The sequence below is a fragment of the Anneissia japonica genome, unplaced genomic scaffold (assembly GCF_011630105.1).
Source record: "Anneissia japonica isolate Jap-2015-1 unplaced genomic scaffold, ASM1163010v1 scaffold288059_len961885_cov194, whole genome shotgun sequence".
Taxonomy (NCBI): Eukaryota; Metazoa; Echinodermata; class Crinoidea; order Comatulida; family Comatulidae; genus Anneissia; species Anneissia japonica.
The window spans coordinates 125,861-150,514 of NW_022740566.1; the positions used below are offsets into that span (position 1 = coordinate 125,861).

Here is a 24,654-nt window from a genome sequence, read left to right on the forward strand (position 1 = left end):
AGATGTGTATAAGAGACCTCACCATATGTGCAATCGCCAGTTTGGCATGTTTGAGCAGACGAATTTCTAATAATACTAATAAATAAAAATATGTCGATGGCTAAACGAACGATGACAGTTGCTCCCATCGTAGTATAAACGCCGTCTTCTTCTCTCGCTTATCAACTGACCAAACGTAATTCACGAACTTGTTTAAATATCATTGAAACTTACAGGATGCTAAATGAAACCCGAAAAAACTATTCAACCGTGAATACAACTTAAAAGCTACGCAAATGACCATATCACGCGTGAAGCAAAGTGAAGAAAAAAAAAAGAGTTCAGTTACATTGTAGATTCACGATCATATTATTATCTACATGCGTGGTATCAAAACGTGGGAACACGTGTCATTAGCATTTGAAACTGACCGTTAGGCGCCAAAGGTAGTCTACTACATAATAACTACGGCATTAGCAAAACGTATATCAAGTTAAAACATTTATTATATGATATTTTTTGTGCAATCAACCGTGATATTCGTGAGAACAGTGTAAAATGTTGTTGACCAACGTCATCCTACTAGCCCTACTCCTACTACTACTACTACTACTACTACCACCACCACCACCAGCCACCACCACCACTACCATTCCTAAAACTTGTTTCTCTAATTTGATTTGATTATGTTTTTTCGAAATATGTGTGTTATATTCGTTTCCTATGAACTAAATTCCAAAATAAAGGTTGACTTGAATAGATTACAACAACCTTTTATTTTCATATACAAGGACATCCTTGCTCGTTATCTCCAAGTCATCAATATAAGACATATGCACTGTTAGGTTAAATAATGCTGGCATATAACGTATAAAACGGTGGTTTGTTGGATATTATACTATTATAATCTGTTTGCCTTTATTTTTTTATAATTCTCAATGCTACAAGTATTAATTATCAAAATGTATATTTATAATGTTTTTATCACTGTTCCAGAATTTTTTAAAATGGGTGTGACACAACAGTCTCAGAATAGGTAAGCGAGTAACACATAACACTGATTTGCATTTAAAATTTTGAAATTTGGTGGCAAAGCGGAGGGGGAACTTGTCCCCGTGCCCCCCACTGGATCCGCCCCTGTTATATACTACCTTGTAACACTCGGATCAGTTCAGATTATTATATTTCGCATGCACAAAAATTCTACAATCTGTCGCTCGCAGTGGTTTAGTATTTCCATATAAATGAATGAATTGTAAAATGAGAAGCACATGTGTTGTAAAACTGAGGCATTCATTTCAGACTAGATTTGCTAAAATTCATCTTTTGTGACGTAAGTAAGAGGTAAACTCCGATTGCGAATATAGCAAATAGAAACTTTCAATCTGGCATAAGTAATAAGGATGGAATGATTATTTCAAAATGTTGAAGTAGGCCTATTTATTGTTGCTTTAATTTTAACACATTAGTTATGTATTATACTAAAAATGTCGGGGCTGCTGCTCTTGGTATCCAAGTGCTTTTTCTGTTTACTCTATCATCTTGCGTATACGGAAACTGTATAGAGGAAGATTGCGTGTTTACTAAGTGGTCGGATTGGGCTGGTTGTATTTGCTCAGTATGCGACGAATCGGGCGAAACGAAACAAAGTTGCTTCCGAACAAGAGAGCTAGTAGATCATGCAGACGGATGTCATAGTGAGTGCGGCGAAACATTCGAATCTGGATGCGTTGGTCAGTGTTGTAACGCGTTCTGTGCGGTGACGAGTTGGAACAAGTGGTCAGTATGTAAATGTTCAGGAGGCGAGTTTTCTGGGAGACAGTTTCGGAACCGAACGAGTGTAGATGGACAATGTTCAGTACCATGTGATATAATGAATGAAGAGAGGACTTGTAATGATGTATGCTGTCCATTTGATTGTCAACTTGGAGAATGGAGTGACTGGTCAAAATGCACAGTTGAATGCGCTACCCAGGTAGGCTATAGAACGCGCGAAAGGAACATGATACAGGGATCATGTGGTGGATATATGTGCTCAATGTTTGATGCCTCAGAGGTAGTATCGTGTAGCGGTGCATGCGTACTATCAGATTGGTCTACCTGGAATTGCACATGTGAACCATGTATGGGTAACTCGACGGTTATTTATGATCACTGCGTCCGAACAAGGACAATTCCAGTCAATTGTAATGCTAAATGTGGTGAACCTATTGAGGAAATTTGCTTTGAGGGAGAATGCTGCGATTCTGATTGTGAACTGAATAATTGGAGTGAGTGGTCAGAATGCTCTGCGCCATGTGATTCTGTAGACATTGGACAGCAGACACGAACTCGTTCACACATCGTTCAATGCGCCGGTCGACCATGCCAGAGTTTAGAAGAATCACGTTTCTGCAACGCATCATGTTGTGCAATCCATTGCAGTGTTGAGGAGTGGGGTGAGTGGGCGGAGTGTACTGCACATTGTGAGTCTGATACTGGAACACAAATACGTACCCGACACGTAAATGAAGGTTCATGTGGAGGATCGATCTGTATCGATGATGATTGGTATGATATAAGATCATGCCAAGGAGCATGTCGACTAGATACCTGGTCGGAATGGGTATGTCTTTGCTCTCCTTGTGATGAAAATGATCCGGATAGTCTTCACAGGGAATGCTCCAGACGGAGAAATGAGATACATTCAGAATTATGTGATGGCAGCTGCGGAAGTCTCGCCGAATACAAATGTCAAGGGGATTGCTGCGACGAGTTGTGTACAGTAGGTGAATGGAGCGAATGGACATTATGTGATGCACCATGCGGAATAGACAAAAAAGGAAATACAACAAGAACACGCCAGCCCTCTGAGTCTTGCATTAACGTGCCTTGTGATAGCGTATTGGAGAAAAAAGAATGCTTTACATCTCACTGTTGTCCGGAAAATTGCATAGTTCTTTCATGGGAGTCTTGGTCGTCATGTAGCAGTGATTGTTCGGTTAACGAAGGTACTCGAGTAAGATACCGTCCGTTTATTCAAGGTTTTTGCAATGGCACACTTTGCACAGAAGGAGATCGTTTCGAGATTGAAAGTTGTAAAGGCAACTGTAACATCAGTAGTTGGTCGGAGTGGTCATGTGATTGTCAGACATGCTCGAAACGAAACCAAAGCGTATTGTACAACTACTGCTCAAGAAATAGAACAGTTCCTGCTTCTGAAGAATGCAGTTTTTGTAATGATTATGAAACAATTTGCAGAGATTTTGACGAGGAGTGTTGTAATTATTCTTGTATCGCAGAGGAATGGTCCACATGGACAGCATGTACAGTAGGTTGTGAATCAGATGTGAATGGCACACAGGAACGAACACGCCAAGTAAGTGGTTCATGCACCGGTCGGCCGTGCTTTGATGTCTTTATTCAACGGCAGTGTGGGTACGAATGCTGTTTAACAAACTGCACATTAGGAAGTTGGGAGAATTGGTCAGTTTGCAGCAGTGGATGTAGTAGCATTATGGGCTCGCAAGTGCGATTCAGAGATATTATTCAAGGATCATGCGGAGGGCAAATGTGCTCTGAGACAGAAGCAATAGACGTTCGTAGCTGTTATGGTAATTGTGAGGTCTCATCTTGGTCTCAGTGGAATTGTGCGTGCAGCTCCTGCTCATCTAGCAACCCGAGTCTCCATAACGATTGTCTGCGAACACGCACAGAGATTATTTCTAATGATTGCAAAGGTTCAGATCCTTGTGGAAGTTTATACGAACGCACTTGCTCTGGAAATTGTTGTAATGAGTTATGTAATATATTACCTTGGAGTCAGTGGACAGAGTGTTCAGCCCCATGTATGACAGGCACTACAGGGTATGAGTTTAGGGAGCGGAGTATTGATGGTATATGTATGTCAGATCCATGTGAAACATTATTTGAAAACAGAACATGTGCTGCTTTGTCTTGTTGTCCTTTAAACTGTACCTTAGGCGAATGGGGAAATTGGTCTGCATGTTCGAGTCTTTGTAATGACGAAGAAGGCTACAGAGTGAGGTATAGAGATTACGACCAAGGTTATTGTGGAGGCAAAATGTGTACCGATGAACATTCATATGAGGTAGATATATGCAGAGGTGATTGTACACTGTCGCCTTGGAGTACGTGGGCATGTATGTGTGAGTTATGCAATGACGGGGATGCCAAGTTACATGAATCGTGCGTTCGAGAAAGGTTTCATGTGGTTTCTGATAACTGTATAAGTACAAATATATGTGGAGCCTTGGAAGAGTACGGATGCTTTGATGTGTGTTGTGACGAGTTCTGTGCCGTGAGTGAATGGGAGGAATGGAGTAATTGTAGTGCTCCATGTGGCACAGACATTATAGGAGAGCAAACCAGAAAGCGTACTCCTATTGGACTTTGTCAAAGTGATCCTTGCTATAATTTAACGGAGATTAGATCGTGCCTTCCTGGGTGTTGTCCAGTAGATTGTTGGATGGATGAGTGGAGTGAATGGTTCTCGTGTTCAACATCTTGTCAACATGTCACAGGAATACAAGTACGTGCAAGAGATATAGAGCAATCGTACTGTGGTGGAATAAACTGCACACTTGACGACAGCTATGAAACACGTCCATGCCACGGTGAATGTGTACTCTCAGAATGGTCGTCGTGGAACTGCACATGCTCTATTTGCGATTCTAAAGATATCAATCTGCACGAGGAATGTTCTAGAACACGTCTTGAGGTCAATCCTGAAATATGTAATAACGCATGTGGTGAATTATTGGAGATTACGTGTTCTAATGACGCTTGCTGTGACGAATATTGTGAACTGAGTCAATGGTCTGAGTGGTCGGAATGCGATGCTACTTGCGGAACCAATGTGACTGGATTCATAACCAGAACAAAGCAACCCATAGCGGCGTGCTTTTCAAATCCTTGTGGAGCTGTCTACGAGTCAAAAGAATGTTTAGGTCCAGAATGTTGTCCCACAGATTGCCAAATGGACGAGTGGGGTCTATGGTCAACATGCTCATCGTCATGTTCTGACAAGAGTGGTTTAACATACCGCATTAGAAAAATAATTCAAGGGTCATGTGGTGGCGATCTTTGTACAGAGGATGCTGGGATTGAAATTTCTTCTTGTTATGGAAATTGCTCTCTTAGTGAATGGACAGACTGGGATTGTAAATGTGACTTCTGTGATCAAAATGGAATCTTGAAACATGACTGCATTCGCCAGAGATATGAAATTGAACCAGCTTACTGTACCAACGCGTTATGTGGATCGTTGGTTGAACGTGTGTGCTCTGATGAATGCTGTGATGATTTTTGTATTTTGGGTGAATGGTCAGATTGGTCATCTTGTATTCTTGATTGCAATACGAGCAACGCTGCTTTAAAAGAACGACAAAGAGAACCTCTTATTTGGTGTCTTGCTCCATCTTGCAATTTGACTATCGATACTTCCGTCTGCAACGACTCTTGTTGCCCCGTAGACTGTTTTCTAGGAAACTGGAATGAGTGGTTGCCATGCTCATCGAAATGCTCTGACTCGTTGGGTATACAAACTCGTGAAAGAAGTATGTTACAGGGAACATGTGGTGGAATAATATGTTCTGTGGAATCACCATATGAAACACGAGTTTGTTATGGTGATTGTGAGGTAGGTTCTTGGTCTGAATGGGAATGTAACTGCAAATATTGTAATCCAACATCTCAGAGTATGTTTAAAAACTGTACACGAGAACGAGCAGAGATACTAGATGACTTTTGCAATGATCATTGTAATACCATAGAAATAAAATGTACGGATGCCTGCTGTGATGACTCATGCCTTGTACATTCATGGTCGGATTGGACTGAATGCACTGCATCATGCGGAATGAACGGTACTTCTTTACAAGAAAGATTTCGTAATTCATCATTTGATTGTGTTGGCCTACCCTGTGACGAGTTGCATGAGACACGTATCTGTTATAGCTCAGAGTGCTGTCCTGTTAACTGTACAATCGGTGATTGGTCGCAGTGGACCGTATGTTCAGCGCAGTGTTCCGGGGATTACGGCATGCAGCATCGTGTACGCGAACTACAGAACGGATCATGTGGGGGAACTGTCTGTGACCCATCTGAAAACCAGATAGATAGAAGGTCATGCACAGGAGAATGTCAGGTTTCAGAGTGGTCTTTGTGGAGTTGTGAATGTGGTTATTGTTACGGTTACAACTATTCAAGGCTAAATTGCAATCGACACCGATCAATTATTGACCAAGGAATCTGCCTAGCAACAACGTGTAATCTTGAAGAAATCATTTGCGGTGAGGTATGTTGTGACGAACAATGTGTCCTCAGTGAGTGGAGCAATTGGTCAAATTGTTCCAAGTCATGTGACACACTTGAACCGGGAACAATATTCAGAGAACGCTACATTATTAATGAATGTAACACTGACCCATGTGATGTAATGTACGAAGAGGAGGAGTGCTATCCAACTTGCTGTCCTCAAGACTGTGAAATTGGGAGCTGGAGTACATGGTCGCAATGCAGTGTGCTTTGCTACTTTGAAGTCGGAATTTCTTATCGAACTAGAGAAATAGTGAAAGAGATTTGTGGTGGACGATCATGTGACCTAAATGACACCTATGTATACCAGGTTGAACAATGTTCAGGCTCGTGCGGATTTTATGAATGGAGTGACTGGACGTGTGAGTGCGTTCCCTGTAACACAACTAGTGACAATCTGTACCAAAACTGTACACGGACAAGAAACGAGACCAGTCCAGATACCTGTAACGGGAGCTGTGGCTACACAATTGAAAGAAAGTGTATGGACCAATGTTGCGATCCTGATTGCAGTCTGACAGATTGGAGCTCTTGGGGTTCATGCAGCTTAGAATGTGGTGTGACAGGACAAGGTTATCAAATGCGATATCGGACGGTTAACAATGCCTCATGTGTAGCTGATCCATGCGCTCCATTGATTGAAAAGCAAAGCTGCTTTTCAGAATGCTGCCCAGTCAATTGCTCTATAAGCTCTTGGTCAAACTGGAGTAACTGTTCTACTCATTGTTCCACCGAAGTAGGAAATAAGCGTAGATATAGAACCATAGTTCACGCTGAATGTGGTGGAATTGAATGTACTGACTTTAAAGATGAAGAAATTATTGAGTGCAGTGGTACGTGTATGTTATCAGACTGGAGTTCATGGTCATGCGCATGCTTTGTGTGTAGCCAAGATGATCAACTTCTCCATAATATGTGTACGCGATTTAGAGATCAATCTCAAGAATGCATCGATTTTGAATCCTGTGGCACCCTTCAAGAAGAATATTGCGGTGAAGAATGTTGTGACAACTTTTGTTTTGTGGGTGAATGGAGTACATGGACAGAATGCTCATCACCATGTGACAGTGAAACTATTGGATCACAAAATAGAACGAGGCTTCAGATATCACAGTTTTGCTTGGGACCTCCGTGTGATGATATGTTTGAAACTAGATTGTGCAACTCTGCCTGCTGTCCTCGGGACTGTATGCTTCTAGAATGGAGCGAATGGTCGGAATGCTCTTCCGATTGCTCTGCGTTAAATGGGACAAGAAGCAGAACACGTGATTTTATTCAAGAAGCATGTGGAGGTATTACCTGTGATGATGCATTACAGGATACAGATACGTGTTCAGGTGCATGTGTTTTAAGTGACTGGACCTCGTGGAGTTGTCAGTGTAACTTCTGTTCGTCGGACGATATTTTACTATCTGAAATTTGTTCCAGGCAACGTACAGAGACGAATGCCAATTGCAGCGGCCAATGTGGTGATCTGACCGAAAGTACTTGCGGAGAAGAATGTTGTGACGAGTTTTGTTATGTTAATGAATGGACAGAGTGGTCTGCATGTAATGCTACATGTGAAGAGATTATCAATGGAATACGAGTTCGGACAAGAGAGCGACAATCAGGCTTCTGTCTTGGTAAACCTTGTGAAGAGATAGACGAATATGAGCTATGCTCTATTGAATGTTGTCCCACAGATTGCAATGCTGGTGAATGGTCAACCTGGACCGAATGTTCAACTTTGTGCACTCTGTCTACGGGGATTCAGTTAAGAACAAGAAATATTACAGAAGCCAAATGTGGGGGAATATGCCAGATAAATTTGAATGAAAGCGAGGAAAGAAACTGTACAGGAGATTGTCAACTTAGTAACTGGAGTTCCTGGAGATGCTCTTGTGTATTCTGTAATCCCCAATTATTTACATTGTACAGCCTCTGCCAACGGACTAGGACCGAACACGGTGTATGCAATGGTGAATGCGGAGAACTGATTGAAGAAGAATGTCTTGAGCCATGCTGCGATGAGTTTTGTTCAACGAATGAGTGGAGTTCGTGGAGTAATTGTAGTAATGGTGTATCTATACGGAATAGAAATGTGATATCGAGTTTTTGCGTCGGTGACCCGTGCGGAGGAATAATGGAAGAAAAGATATGTCTAGACACCTGCTGTATGTACACAGAGTGGACAGCTTGGACTAACTGTTCAACTGCATGCGCTGAAAATGTTGGAACTCAGTCCAGAATTAGGTTTACAGATAGTTCATGTGAAAATAATGTTTGCAATGGTACAACTGAAGAAAATCGATCCTGCAGTGGAAATTGCCAGCCTACCGCTTGGACTTTGTGGCACTGTACATGTACATTTTGTAATCCAGACTCCCAGGTTCTCTTTAATGATTGCCGTAGGTCTCGGAATGATGATATTAAGGTATGGTGTTCAGGAGCATGTGGACCAATAGAGCAAACAAACTGTTCGGTCGAATGTTGTGACGAATTCTGTTTCTGGTCGGAATGGACAAACTGGTCTGAATGTCAACAAAATGAAAGAACGCGCACGCGAAGCCAATCATCAACTTTCTGCATTGGGTCACCCTGTGGGTCTCCTAGTGACATCGAAGCGTGTATTACTCAAACAGTAGGGAACTTGACACAGACGATTCCAGAAGCGACTACAGTAAATATTACGACGCATTCACTGATCGACCAATTTAGTAATATATGTGGTTCTATATCTTGGAGCACATGGAGTGGATGTTACTCACCTTGTAATGATGTGGTGAGTTAATTAAACTACTATGTCGTATGTTGTATGTTGTTATATGTCGTATAATTATAAACAACTAATACAATTTTTAATTGAATAATAATAACCAAACCAATTTAATAGAGATGCAACCTAATACAATAAACTAATAAAATTAATAATTGTTTTAAATTAAGTAGACAATAAACTTGTTTTAATTATAAGAAAATTAACTTGATAAATATAATTTCGAAATTGAAACAATCTTACAACGCAGAACTCCATTGTCTACAGAGACAGAAAAATGCCATATTTATTTATTATTTATTAAAATTCACTTTGCAACAAAAACACTTCAGAAAACATCATATGAAAACATTACCAATGAAAGGCTAACAGGTGAAATACACCTCTGAAACAGCCAATCCCCTTATTACACATAGCAGGTAAACTGAATTTTTAAAAATATATAAATAAAATAAATATAAGATACATTATCATCACAAGATCGTTTAAAACAACCAGCTCGCATAATAACGGAAATTAGAACCAGCATCTAGCACATTTCCAATTTCATATTTAGTTTCGAACAGGTTTTTATAGAAGCCATTTGCTCCTTGTTTAAAAATATAACATCGGTGCATTCCGTATATAAATAGGCAGAATATTGCACTAAGCAGTAATTCTTTGAAAAAGTAAAATGACTTATGAGACGCAGTATTGCACTTAATAATGGTTAAATCATTAGAATTTGATCTAGTATTTTCAACATAAATGAACTTAACAAACTGAAAACGTTCGAATCAATTTTGTTATGTAGACATTTATTAAAGACGGACAACACATGACATGTTCTGATCTAGAGTGTACAGTGTATTAGAAATACCTTTGTTTTTTAAATGGATTAAACAGATTCCGTATCAATATCGTAATCGACAGCTGGTTCCGAGGATGTGTAACATTAGCCCTTGTATTGAAAGCGAAGAGGAAACGCGACTTTGTCAGGTAAGACACATTGTTGTGATATTATTATACATCACTGTAGCCCTTACTTCACAAGTCTTTTGCAATAGGCCTAGGTCTGCATTATGTAAGCTTTTATTCCTATCAGTTTCAAACGCTCAATTGTAAATTAGGCCTTATGAGGATTTCAATAAATTGCATTGTCAAATCAAATATAAATTCGTCTTATCTATACACCATGAAATAATTTTGGATTTTACAATATATAGAGGTAAATACAGCATGATAACTTGAAGGTTACTGTATGCAGTTGTTTGAATAGGCCTATATTGGTGTTTAGGACTGAATAAAATATATTTCTTACAGGGAACCTTTAAATCACGAGAAAAAGTGGAGTTTGATGTACACCAAAAATTGGCTGCCCTGCATAATGCGTCAACTGGTATTTACTGATTTATTGATATCTAATAGATATTCATAATAATAATAATAATAATAATAATAATAATAATAATAATAATAATAACAATAATAATGATAATGATTATAATGTAGGCCTAATAATAATAATAAAATAATAATAATAATAATAATAATAATAATAATAATAATTTTAATTTCAGAAAATGCTGACACTACAATAAGCAGATTCTTTTCCGTTTTGAATATGAGAGAAAGGATATTGATACACGACAAACATCTCGCCGCTTTTGGATATGTGAGTTATATTTATTTTTTTAATAAACATTGGGAGCGTTAATATTATGAGTCGTATTAGTCGACATCACAAATATTATGAACTACATTAGTGAAAATTGAAGGTAATGAGTAGATTTTTTTTTAAATAGCATGAGATGAATTAGAAATGCAATGTTGAGATAATATATTAATTCCAGTATATTTATATTTCGCCAAGTTCAATCTATGATATACATACTTGCTAATAATTTTTATAGTAAAATTACAGTATTACTGCTTGTAGTTTAATTAATGTAATGGCTTATTATATTCAAATCCAGACACTGGACGAATACCTAAAAAATGTTTCTTCAAGTGACACCCATGCCTGCATCAGTATGCTACTGGAAAATGCCATGGAATCCATGGTGCGGCTTCTGCACAATCTGACTTCAAACACATTCGACGCAGAATCGGTCCTTGAGATAATGATAACTCTTACCAGTCAGGTAAAATATAATCTTAGTACTTATTGACTCAGTCTTTAATAACTCAGTAGCTAGATATCTGGCCCAAATATTATGCATGCCAATACAAAAAAAAATTACAGTTCATAAAGAAATTAATTTGTATGAGTAACTGAAATCTTAAACATTAATTTTAAATGAATGATAAAAAAAATAAAACTTATACTAAAAATAGTTATTTGTTATCTGTTTAGTTCAATATTAATACAGTTATTAGTGATTAGTAAATAGTTTGATACATATGGTTAAATATTGCAGGAAATATCAACCGTACAAGAATCATTCCTCCAAGGTAATGTTTTTATCTATTTATTTCATATCATTGTATTTATATAATGGATTACCATGTATGTTTTATAATATATTTAGATTCTAAATAGTGTGATAAAATTATATAAAATTAGTAAGATTTGTTGATGTCAAGTTGTACAATTTATTTTTTTTTTTTTTTGGAGGGGGGGGGGGGGGTGGGGCTGCTTTCTTTCTGTGTTACCGGTATCTTTTAAAATAATAGTTTCATTCACTCTGTCTTACTTGTATTTGGACCTATAAATACCACCTAAGCGCGGGCATCATATAATTGTATAGGCGATAGGTTGATACATCATACGATATGTAAATTATAGACGTTATTATATTATTTTATAACAAGTATAAATGTTATATGTATACATTATTATTATTATTATTATTATTATTATTATTAAAGCACTCAATATATCAATCAACATTATCAATATATTATTTATCATATTATCATTTAGAGTACAATGCGAGTATCCATTCAAAAATTGCAACAAGTGGAAATACTACAACTCTGGAAATATTGATATTGTCCTTGTTCATGGTAATACAGTATTATATATTATCACAAAAACAACATATGCTACTACTACTGTACTATTACTAACTGCTACTGCTACACTAGCAGTACTACTACTACTACTACTGCTGATATACCGTTGCTGCTGTTAATGCTTGTACTACTTAATACTACAGTACATGCCTACTCTTCCACTGCTCTACTACCACTAATAATTTACTAAGCTACATAAAACATAATGTTGTACCATGTAAACATATTCGTAATAAATAGTTAATAATTATTGTATATTTATTTTTTTAGGGAATGCGGGCTGAGACGACAGTAGCAAGCGCCTCACAAATAATTGAAGACGTGAAGTTGATTACAGAAGTATGTGTTTACTAAGAAATACAAGAAATTAAAAAAGAACATTAACTGAGTAACTCTTATTCAATTTATTATAAGAAAGTACAGAAACAAATAAAAAAAATAAAAACACAAAAAACCCCATAAAGTCAGCAACCAATGGAAAATTCCGATGCAAAATAACTAACTGTACATATTTTTAATAGATTTTTCTTTTGACTTTCAGGGTACCGACGTAGATGTTCAAAGTGTTCTCGTTATCCGAAGTTTTGAAGACATTCGAAGAATTTACGATGAGTTTGCATCAGTAAGATCCACAAATAATGATAACTATGGAGAGCCAAAATGTATTTTCAAAAGCAGTAAACTGTCTTTCCTTTTGTTTTGTGTATTATTTATAATATTCTTTTATTTTACAAGTTACATGGTGATCTAATTGAATTCTTGGCTAGCGAATTGGAAGAAGTTTATACGATTGGATACATTAAAATTGGTAGGTAAACACTGAATAAGGCCAGTGTGATAATTAGAATATCGACATATAATTCAGTTACATATTTTCATATAAAAATTACTTTTACACGGCAACTTTAACTTTATTAAAAGTAATGTTTTTATTATAATAAGCTCCGTTATATTATAATAGCATCGGATGTTTACAGAAAAATATATTAAAAGGTTTTGCAATTTCTGACTAAAATTTAGGGCGTTAATATCTGTAAACTTCTCATACAAACAATGGAATAATTATAATATTTATGTTACTATATATACATTTTATATACAAATATTGTATTGTATGCGATGGATTTTATTTTAGTTGAGTATGCCAGGAGCAGTGTTGATTACTGGGCAGCCGTTATCCATCGCTTGGTAAACGTAACGCCATTTCCAACGCGTCAACTTACGCAAATACTCGCACAGCGAGCAGAGGTAATTCATGTAACTGTAATTATTTATATCTGATCTAAATTGATAATGTATCGTCTAATTATGGAATTGTATTAGTTATCAATAATGAAGTCCTCATGCATGTATCACTGACAAAAAGGAGCTCCAAAATATAATGTTTGTATTTTAAAGTTGTTACGCTATGTTTAACGTTCATCCATTGATATTATTCATGGGATCAATCAAGTCTTTAACTATATTATTAATTACTGGTGTTGGAGTGATAACAGATCATTGGAATGTGATTATTCATAAGACAGTAATGATAATACATATTCAAATAAACCCAATAACATTTAAATGATAATAATAAGGTAAATAATAATAATAATAATAATAATAATAATAATAATAATAATAATAATAATAATAATAATAATAACAATATAGTGGAACCCCCTATTAAGAGGACACTTTCGGGACCGAAGAAAAGTGTACACACCATAGAGGTGTCCCTTGAATTGGGGTTAAAAGATATACTTTCCCTCATTTAGTGCCCGAAAAAGTGTCCTCTTAATAGGGGTGTCTCTTTAACAGGGTGTCCTAAAGGAGGGGTTCTACTGTAATAATAACAATAATAGGCCAATAATAATAGGCCTAATAATAATAATAATAGCAATAATAATAATAATAATAATAATAATAATAATAATCATAACAATCATAATAATAACAATAATAACAATAGCAATAATAATAATAATAATAATAATAATAATAATAATAATAATAATAATAATAATAATAAATATATAACCTGAATGCTGTATTTTACATTGCACAGCAAGCAAAGTGAAATTAGACATTTTAACATACTGTATTTCGTAATAGACCTTCATTTATTGCATTTTACTATAGAAGTGCCCATCATGACACAAACACAAAGAACAAGGTGTGTACACATTGCAATATTACAACCATTTCTAAAATATCATGTTCCTGACAGTTAATTTATTATAAACGTCTACAGGTTGATTTAGACCAGGTTAGCGGAAGATACCAAGAACTTTATGTGCGAAGTATAGGAGATGACGTCAAGAGAAACTATGCTGGTCCCTGTCTTGAACAATTAATTAGCCTTATTGAAATAGAGGCCTGATTGATTTTTAAATTTTATTAATTTTATTCATATAGGAAATCATATTTCATTATATCATATTAAATAATTTAGAACTATTAACAGAAATAGTAGAATGTTTAAACATTTTCGACCCTTTATATTTTTGCTGTGGATAGGGCCTAAGTCTGGACATAGAATAAGGTAATTACGAGGTTTTATAATACACAAAAGTGTGTATCATGATGCTGAAGAGTCGCAATGTCAAAACCCCTTTTTGAGATATCGTGCGAACAGAAAAGGGGAGAAAGAAAGAAGAATAAACTAGATTTGAACTCGTCACTGAGGACGAGTTCTATCAGTGTGTTACATTCTTCTGTGAACGTACCATTAATGAAGCCTACTGTTTTACTGTACTGCCCCACCATGACTACAGTAGTTTGTTGGCATGGTATGATTCTATATTGCCAAATAATGATTGCATAATAGATTTGAGAAATACACATTTGTAACACAAAGACTATTGATTTGCCTCATTTTATGTTAGCATTAGATTTCTCAAGACTTTTTTACTTTAATTAGTTGATTAATACATACTTGATAATTTCAGTTGTATACTAATTATCAACATTACACATGATAATTTCTGCTTAATATTAATTACTCAGTTTTACATACGTTGGTAAAGCATTATCTTACATATAAACTTGAATAATTAAATTGACTTTAAATATTGCAGTTAAGGTAATTCATGCTGTGTATTTATTTCATTTTTTAATTACCAGATACAAATTTTAGAACAAAAGTCATAAACGCCTAGATTTCAGGAGAAGAGTAGAACAGAAGAGAATGTTTTATCTGATTAAATCTAAATTCACTGCTCACGAATGATAGCAAGTAACGCGTTTTCAAAGTCACCACGCGTTTCACCTTTAATAGTATCACGGAGTGACTTTCCATACTTGGCAGCATACGCCTCCTTTATTGTGCCCAGATCAACCTGTAATTAGAAATATACTATTTGAACGCAGGTAAAGCAACGGTCTACACAATAAATGCGACTAACGCGATATTCCACGCATAATATCTGAATAGAGTAATTAAGTAGCTAAAAATTTCTTAAATGTGCTATTTTGATTTTGACAAACCTAGGCTAATACTCACTTCACTACGTGAAACCAAGCAGCGAATCAGTTTTGCTTCATTTGTGCCCATTCCTTTCATCGAGCTGGCTAGTACATCCGCAAAGAATTCACTCGGGTTACGGATACACTTGACTAAATAAATAGTATAGTATAATAAGTATTCAGGCAGTTAATACAACATACCGTATTTTATTTTGCACTTTAATGACATAACATGAACATAAATAGGATACAATAATTATGGTATGTAGACTAATGTTAAAATTTGCTTAAATATGTAAATTCATTTTTTTTTCACAATAAATATACAATCTTAAAAATTTGTTTGGGTTCGAGCCTCACAATTACTTAGATTTACAGGACAATAAGAACAAACTTAAATATTATAACCAGATACATTGGCATCATGGGTAATAGCTGATGTTTGGCGGTAAATGGATAATTTAAAAACTGAAAATTCAAGGAGTCAATTTTTGTCTAATCAAACATTATGTTATTTTGATGAACCTGATCTCCACTCTCATACGATGGGATTGCACTACAAGACACAAAGACCACTCCATACCATTGAATCTAGACAGGCCTACACCATATTTTTACAATATTATATTCTTACCTATAGTAAGGTAACTTTTCTCTAAGTCACCGGACATTTCGCTTTTAATTGCCTCTTCTATGGACTTCTTAGAGATCTAACAAAGCATAATAAAAAAAAAAGTGTGTATGAGTTACGTAGGCCTATTTCACATGTTTGCAAATATGATAATTTGCAGTATTTTAAAAAATGTTAGCAGCTAATTGAAAGAAGAAAATATATTTAACCTATGTTGCACTGCGGTAATTATGGGCCTACATGTTTGCTGGGAAATTCGGTACTTACATTTGAGTAAGCATCAAATACCGCCCTCAGGTGTTCATAACTTCTTCCAAGTAGCACTCGCTGAAATTCAGACTCGTCGGTCCCAAACTTCTTCTCTCCAGCCTAAAGTAGAATAAATTTCAAGATTCGAGGCCGATTTTCAATTATACTTGTATATCTTGCTACTTATTAGCAGTCTAGTAATTGCGTACACATATGGGCCAAAGTTCCTGATGACTTAGCCCCTCATGTAACAAATTTACTAGCAACATACCGTATGGTCTGGATCGAATTGGGTTATATTCACTATAAATTTTGAATTATAGGTTTGGAATGGTGTGGGGTGCAGATAACGAATTCAAGAGGGCAACAACATTATGCGACACTGGTACTGTCGTGTACCGTCGGGAGAAGCTAGATACATAAACAGACATAAATGACGAAAATGAGGACAAGGGAATGGTTGCAGCCAATAATTTGGGTGATGTAAAATAACTTATACCCTATTCAGACTACACTCTGTTGCGATCGGTTGCGATGTAATCGGTGGTAATCCAAAACTGATTACTCCCGATCGCAATCAAAGAACGCATTCAGACCAACACAAACTAATTTTACATTCTAGGGCCTAGGCCTCCGGTGGCTTGGCCTATGTTGACTGACCTCAGCCAAACAGTGCCTGTGGAATTCGTTGTGATTCGTTGCGATCGGATTCCGTGGTAATCGGGAGTAATAAAGATTGTAGCACCCAATCGCAACGGGTAACAATTGCGATATCGATTACATATCGACTATTGGTGAGCTTTCAGACACGATTTTACCTTGCGATTGGGTGCGATTGGGTGTCGCAATTGCTACAACCGATCGAAATGCGATGCTAGTCTGAATGGGGTATCAACCATTGCTTGGTTCAACCATTGCAATTCAATAGCCCTAGAGTACTATAATAGCGGAGTGAACGTTAAAATGATTATTTGCTATAGTAAAAAATAATAATAATGAATTTTGTATAATTGTACCTCATAAAGGGCTTTTGCATCCGCATCAACTTTTTCGTGGTTAACCTCTGTTGAATCATCTCGTCCGGCCTAGGTTATAGATAATGGAAGAATCACGTTAACTTGAAAGAATGATTCTATATAATTTAGAATAAACTATTTATGTATTTCCACTTGTTTAGTAGTTGTTAGTGGGGACTGGGTGGCTGTATATCATATTATCTGTTGACTTTCTTTGATAGTAATGGACTTTGATCCAGTTATGTAGTTTCCATGTCAGATTTTTGCACTAAAATAATCTAATAGGCCTAATAATAAGAAACACATCTCTAGATTTGTATTCATTATAGATCTGGCCTATCGTCTTGTGATGTGTAAATTGCGATTCCAGAAATTACTCTTAATAATTATTCTAAACATATACACGATTTTCTAAGGTAAAATTTATGCCCTAATTTCGCTAAAACACGCCTTTGGTTCGCAAAATATGAAACTCACAGCAGACAGTCCGACCAGCATACGCTCAAAATCGCCTCTTGTTTCACTTCGTAAGTCGTCCTCAAGATTACGACCGAAACCTGAACAAATACCAGGGAGAAATTGTTTCATACAACGTCGGTCACAAAAACATCCAAACACTAGAATCTTTCACTTCATAAAATAAAATTATCTTTTTACTATATGTACATATATATATATATATATATATATATATATATATATATATATATATATATTATATATATATAAAATATAAACATCTAGATGTGTATAAGAGACAGATCACAGCCTAACTCACCTTCTTTGTAAGCTACTTTGATGGCCTTGATTTGCTGTAAAGGAAAATGTAGTGACGTTACAAATTCAGAAAAGTAACACAACACTCAAAACACGTTTTGTTAGAAATGTAGGATGATTAAATACTGTTTCAATAAATAAAATAGGGGACCTATATTATATTTTATACCAGCAATGATCATGTACATGTACTATAAGCAACACCCTACTTAGAAACAATATTACCGTATATACCGTAAAATCACAAATAGAAGTCATGGCTTCTCTTTTCACAAATTTTCGATGGGCTTCTTATCGAGAAGGAGGCTTTTCGAGATTATTTTTGCAAACTAAAGGGGGAAAGGGTATTCTTTTCGAGATGGGCTTCTTCTCGAGATTAAGCCCATTGGGCTTCTATTCGATGTTTTACGGTACCTCATGTTACATATGGTACATGTATATAATATAATCCATATATATATATATATTTCCAAAGAATACCGGTAGGTCTATTTACCGAACTGCTCCGAGTACACAAAATTTCTATCAGGATATTCTCGTTAGTTCCTGCACCCTAAAATGCAAACGAACAATATATTATAGATGTAAGTGAATGTTACTATATTTGTCCGTATTTTACTCGTTTACTTACAATATTATTCATTGGTGCTTTGTTTAAGATTACCGTAGTCTTATTTTTATATTAAGAATATAATTGAAACGTTAACATTATAATAAAAATAATCGTTCCTTACTACAATAACACAGAATAGATTAATTACAGGAGACAGTCCTTAAGACCACCTCAGGTGGACATGGAATTCTGTGTGAAATGCAAGAAGTGAGCACCAAACAGTCACAGAACAGAATTTCCTTAGCAAAATTTAATCAGTAACAAAGCTTGTATTTTTTTTCTATTCTTTAAACCATATCACTGCTAATTCCGAATAATGTAGTATGTATTATATGCCATTACCAAACAAGTGTAATATTGTTCATATTGAATCACAAGTGTACTGTACCTTCATAGCAGCACCGATACACTTGGCATCAAACAACGGGGGAAGATCCAACAGAGATAGAAGCACCTTTTCAAAATTTCCACTCGTTTCCTTTTTAATGTCGTCTACAAGATCCTACAGCAAATTGATTGAATAAATGGATATTTTTAACTTTATCTCTAATGTTATCATATACAGCCTCACGACTTTCATCCACCACAGAAATATGGGCGTGTCCAAAACCACGTTATCAAGACAATAATAATGATGAAGATGATGATACATAGTTACCAACCGTCTCGCATCGTGCGGGATGGTCCCGCATTTAAAAGTGATTGTGGATGAAGCACGCATTTTGCAGACACACATGCGTGATCAGAACTTTGTGACGCATTTAGCACAAGTCTATGTGTGATAACGAATTATCACGAATTCATAGGAAAATGTATTTAAAATTAGAAGAGATTGGTGTTATTAAAATATAAAAACGGTCATGCAGTAGCTTAAGTCATTAGAGCTTTCGTTATCTCGTTCGAGAATCAATTTACCGAGAACATTTCTCTTTCCACACTAAAACAACCCAGCCAACCATGCACTTAGTAGAATCAGGGAACAGTGAAGGAAACAGGTCAACACGGCCACAAGTCAACTCGGCCACAGGTCAGTTCGGCCACAAGTAAACTCCATGATCAAAATAAAATGCCTACAGTTGATCACATGGTACTACATAAGTAAGAAACGTTCGCTAAATAAAAAAAAAATCTACTTGCTCGATATGGGGCTCGAATCCAAGACATTCGCGTTATTAGCAGGACGCTCTGCCGACTGAGCTAACCGGCCATGTGATCCACTGTATTTTATTGTGATCAGGGATTCTATGATCAGCTTTACTAAGTAGCACTCCCGAGGAATGAAACCAGCATCTCAGTTTTTTCAATAATGGTAGTTTGGGTGGGGCAACGGTGGCGGAATGAGGAAGGTGGTAGTTGTGTGGCAGGGCCACCGACGAGGAGAAAACCAACAGAGATGATCAGGGAGAACAAAATTGATGTAAGTAATTTATACAGTTTTTGACAATATATAATCGATTACTGTAATATAAGACTTTCAATTTCCCAATCTGTTAGAGCTTACTTGACAGCTAGGCTCCTCTAAGCCTACTAACTTGTCGGAACCTCCATCCCATCTCTTTTAAATACATGTGTACTACCTTTGGATCTTCTGATGTAATTTCGTACAACTAAGTAAGAAACGTTCGCTAAATTATTTTTTAAAAAGTACTACTTGGCCGATATGGGGCTCGAACCCATGACATTCGCGTTATTAGCACGACGCTCTGCCGACTGAGCTAACCGGCCATGTGATCCACTGTACTTTATTGTAATCAGGAATTATTATCAGCTTTACTAAATAGCAACTCTCGAGGAATGAAACCAGCATCTCAGTTTTTCCAATAAGGGCAGTTGGAGTGGGACAACGGTTGCCGAATAAGGAAAGTGGTAGTTGTGTGACAGGCCCACCGACGAGGACAAAAACAACAAAGCTGATCAGGGAGAACAAAATTGATGTCAGTAATTTCTACAGTTTTTGACAATATATAACCGATTACTGTAATAAGACTTTCAATTTTCCAATTTGTAGTGTTAGAGCTTACTTGACATGCTCCTCTAAGCCTACTAACTTGTCGGAAACCTCCATTCCAACTCTCGCATACTTTTAAATACATGGTGTACTACATGTGCACTTGTTTACTATTCAATAATGTAAATAGAAAGACCTGAATTTTAAATCACCAATAAATTAAATATTTGATTGAGTACATTAATTGATTGGCTTTAATGATATAAAGTGTATGTACATTAAGGGCATGAGAATAGAGAGATATTCCTAAAGAATTTTTATTGACCAATGATTGACAAATTTACTCTAGATTTCTTTTTCCAACTCTTGTAAATAACACACTTTCATCACCCTCGCTAATGTGTTATTTTACATCCGATCTTGTATGAAAAGATAACATGAACAGACAACAGACACAAAAATAAAATTATTTAAAAAAAAGTTTTATTTTGTGGATAAAGGATGAAATTTGTGCACGTCTATCATTCTAAATTTTATTTGACGAAGTTCTATTTTGTGGATAAAGGAAGCTGACGAAATATGAATAAAAATACAGTAAAAAATGCGTTTTGTTTTGTATATACATACAATACCTAAAATAAATACGTAAATATTACTGTGCGACATGACAGCAATTATTTAGTTTAGCAAAGGCTTAAAGTTAGGCATACGCCGCCACAGCATGCGGTGTGGAGAAATGCCCAACTGGCGCTCCATATAAATCTCGCGCGGCCGAAGAAGTCATATCCCCTTTGGACCTTCTGATGTAATTTCGTAGTACTAAGTAAGAAACATTCGCTAAATTATAAAAAAAAAATACTACTTAGTCGATATGGGGCTCGAACCCATAACATTTGCGATCAGGACGCTCTGCCGACTGAGCTAACCGGCCATGTGATCCACTATGTGTTTATTGTGATCAGGGATTCTATGACCACCTTGACTGAATAGCAATAGGATGGTGGTTGTGTGACAGGGCCACCGACAAAAACAACAGGTCGTCGGGAAGAACAACATTGATGTATATGATTATCTTATACACATAGCTGCAGATTTTAATGAGGTAGAATAATTAATATCTTCTGCCTTATTGTAGCCTGCAGCTTATCTTTTCAATATTTTTTATAGATGAATTTATTAATTTTTTTTCTTGAAAAATTTATAACATGTAAAAAATCTATTTTAATTTTTGTTTATCCTTGTTTTTTTATTACAAGTTAGTGGTTTAGAGAGAATTCAGTCCGGTGTCGGGCTTTAGCCCATTATTCTCTCTTGGCATGCCTCTAACCTGTCTTTTTGTGCCTCTTTTTGTGTGTGCTGTATATATAAATAGGCCTATGCTAAATTTATAATAAATAAATAAATAAATAAATAAATATTTTCTATTTATAGAATGTATAATCCATCCTTATAAGCCTGTAATTGCGTCATATGATCTTATGGAATTGGAAGTCGATAATGTGTGATTGATTTGTGTTTAATTATTATTCATTATTACTATTAGGCATATAATTATCAAATCAGAATATTTCTAAGACTACTTTTTTCAGCCTCTTGCACCATGCTAAATGTACAGTTCGTGAGTTCTGTTTATTCCTCTTTTTCTCCATCTCTTTTTCTTCTTAATTTATATTACTGGTATTATTATCATTATTCACGCACGTAATAGTATGATCACGTGCAATAAAGTCGAACGATAAATTATTAACTAGCATTTACTTATTGTTAAATTAAAAACATTAATTACATTACGACCGATATAGAAACTACTGCGTACAATATAACGGAAATTATCGATTTATGACTTAAACAATTTTGTTTAATGTATAGTTTTGAAAAGGTCATTATTTGCTATTTAAAAATATTGTTTTCGGCTTTTTATATTATTTAGTGGGAAAACGTCTATACGTTTTTTTTAAACAACGTAACACTTCAGTCATACACTGATATGATTTTGTAGCCTGGTGTATGATTAATATTATGTACACTCTATCCGCCTATCAGAGACGCAATCGTGTAGAAGATAAACTCCTTGGCAAGTCGGACCTTGCTCTATGGGTTTGCCCTGTCTGTAGACTAGCTCTCTTTCTCTTTCTCTTTCTTTCTCTTGTAAAAACAACACATCAAGCAAGATGGCTGAAGTCGCAGAGGTAAAAGAATTTTATTATTATTATTTAATTAAGTTATTTTGCATTTAATTTGGCTATTGCATTAGACCTATTAACGTTTTGAACTAAACAAATTGAAAATATAAGCATATATTATTATATAGGCCTAATATATATAGGCCTATTTACTGATATATGTTTATATATATATATATATAATATACATGCATTCTGATTGTGTTTATCATTACTGATATATTAGAATTAAATACAACATTTTTATATATATAATATACATGCATTCTGATTGTGTTTATCATTCCAGTAAAAATAGAATTAAATACAACATTTTTGCATCGATTTGAATATTTTGGACTAAATATAATACAATAACGATTTCTACATACAGCCGAAACAACTATTTTCATACTGTTTTTAGTTTGTTTAAGACCTGGATTGATATTCGGGACCTTTGTATAACGTTACCCGAAATATCCGACATGCTTCTACCTAACACAATATTAATGATCTTGTTGAAATCAAATCGGACATTCAAATTTAAATACCCAACATTCAACACCCTTTGACAATCATAGCAGTTTTATTGCAATGATTTGCTTTCCAAGGTTTTTTAAAATCTGCACATCTAAGAATCAATTTTGTTTATTTATTTATTTATTATTTATTTTTTTAAATTTATACAGCGCCTCTTACAATCCGCAGTATAGACTATACAATGAGCTGGCACCATTATTTCCCTGGTCACATTTTTGTGTAAACCTTCTCTGCTCCCTGGGGAGTATCCCTAGTCACGTTGCTTTAAGCTCACCACCCATACGTTCAATGCCATACCATCCTACCAGGTACCCGTTTATATCCCTGGGTGGTGAGAGGCAAACGTAAGTAAAGTGCCCTGCCAAGGGACACAAGCAATGCGACGAGCGTCGGTCTCAAACTCCCGAAGAAGTCCAACACCTTTCATGCTTAATTTATACAATTTTCTTGAAATTAATTGGTTCATCTTAGAAACTATGATATTTAATTCAATTTGCCCACATACTATTCGAATAAGTAGACTTACAATTGGACTTTGGAGCTTTAATCATTTAAACAAGAATTAGCATTCAATCCGTGAACAAGTCGATAGTGAAAACGATCCACTATCGAGGAATGCGTGACTAAACTAACATTAACGTATCATACAAACTGCATTCAAAATTGATAGGTAGTTAAACATAATATATTATCTAGTTATACATAACTTTGTGGGTTGGTATATCAGGTCTAATGGCCCATTATCAAACAATCTTATATTCTCAATGGCGTATGCAGCGGATACTTGTGGTTATGAAGATACAGTAATCAGTAATTAATATTTTCCAATCGCAAAGGTAAGACATATTGTCACTCGAAAATATTAGATAGCAATCGTTTCGATAATATTGGATTCGTACCCCTTTATAATAGTGTAGGCCTAATGGGAGTGTTTGTGGTTGGTTAGTCACCTACACTCTTTGACAGTATACACACCCCTAGTCACTGAAATCCGAGCTCAAATTATGCATGATGCTCGAGTAATGAATGAAAAACTTTTCCATGGAGACTAACTTATAGCAGAATGCCAACGGCAATCAGCAGACGAATACAGAGTGTGAACGGATTTTCTATTATACTTTTTATGAAACGAGACTTTGGCGTTAGGATAACTAAATGACTTTAACAATTATATTGGAAGAGTCGTAATATAATATAAATAAAACATCCACACACA

General features: G+C 35.7%; 3 protein-coding genes and 1 non-coding gene across 4 annotated transcripts in view; 2 read left to right on the top strand and 2 right to left on the bottom strand.

The window, feature by feature from the left end:
• Window positions 1–1,450: 1,450 nt before the first annotated feature.
• Window positions 1,451–13,694, top strand: LOC117118246 (thrombospondin type-1 domain-containing protein 7A-like). Its single transcript, XM_033262774.1, has 11 exons — window positions 1,451–9,061; window positions 9,941–10,033; window positions 10,358–10,433; window positions 10,615–10,709; window positions 11,011–11,178; window positions 11,455–11,488; window positions 11,961–12,043; window positions 12,323–12,391; window positions 12,594–12,674; window positions 12,788–12,860; window positions 13,188–13,694. Exons 1-11 carry the CDS (start codon window positions 1,451–1,453, stop codon window positions 13,331–13,333), a joined length of 8,529 nt encoding a protein of 2,842 aa, XP_033118665.1. The 3' UTR covers window positions 13,334–13,694.
• Window positions 13,695–14,138: 444 nt separating this feature from the next.
• On the bottom strand, window positions 14,139–20,336 carry LOC117118275 (annexin A13-like). The gene is made up of 9 exons (XM_033262837.1): window positions 19,177–20,336; window positions 18,672–18,728; window positions 18,177–18,210; window positions 17,876–17,955; window positions 17,399–17,467; window positions 16,401–16,502; window positions 16,137–16,212; window positions 15,540–15,652; window positions 14,139–15,375 (listed from the first exon to the last, which is right to left on the bottom strand). The coding sequence occupies exons 1-9, from the start codon at window positions 19,180–19,182 to the stop codon at window positions 15,250–15,252; spliced, it is 663 nt and encodes a 220-aa protein (XP_033118728.1). The 5' UTR covers window positions 19,183–20,336; the 3' UTR covers window positions 14,139–15,249.
• Window positions 20,337–20,440: 104 nt separating this feature from the next.
• Window positions 20,441–20,513, bottom strand: Trnai-aau. The gene has a single exon. It is a non-coding gene; the product is annotated as a tRNA-Ile (tRNA).
• A 2,394-nt stretch (window positions 20,514–22,907) lies between these two features.
• Window positions 22,908–24,654, top strand: part of LOC117118261 (annexin A13-like) — an 8,130-nt gene continuing 6,383 nt past the window's right edge. The window contains exon 1 of the mRNA XM_033262810.1: window positions 22,908–22,925. Within this exon, the coding sequence (XP_033118701.1) occupies window positions 22,908–22,925 (18 nt within the window). The remainder of the gene's footprint in view (window positions 22,926–24,654) is intronic.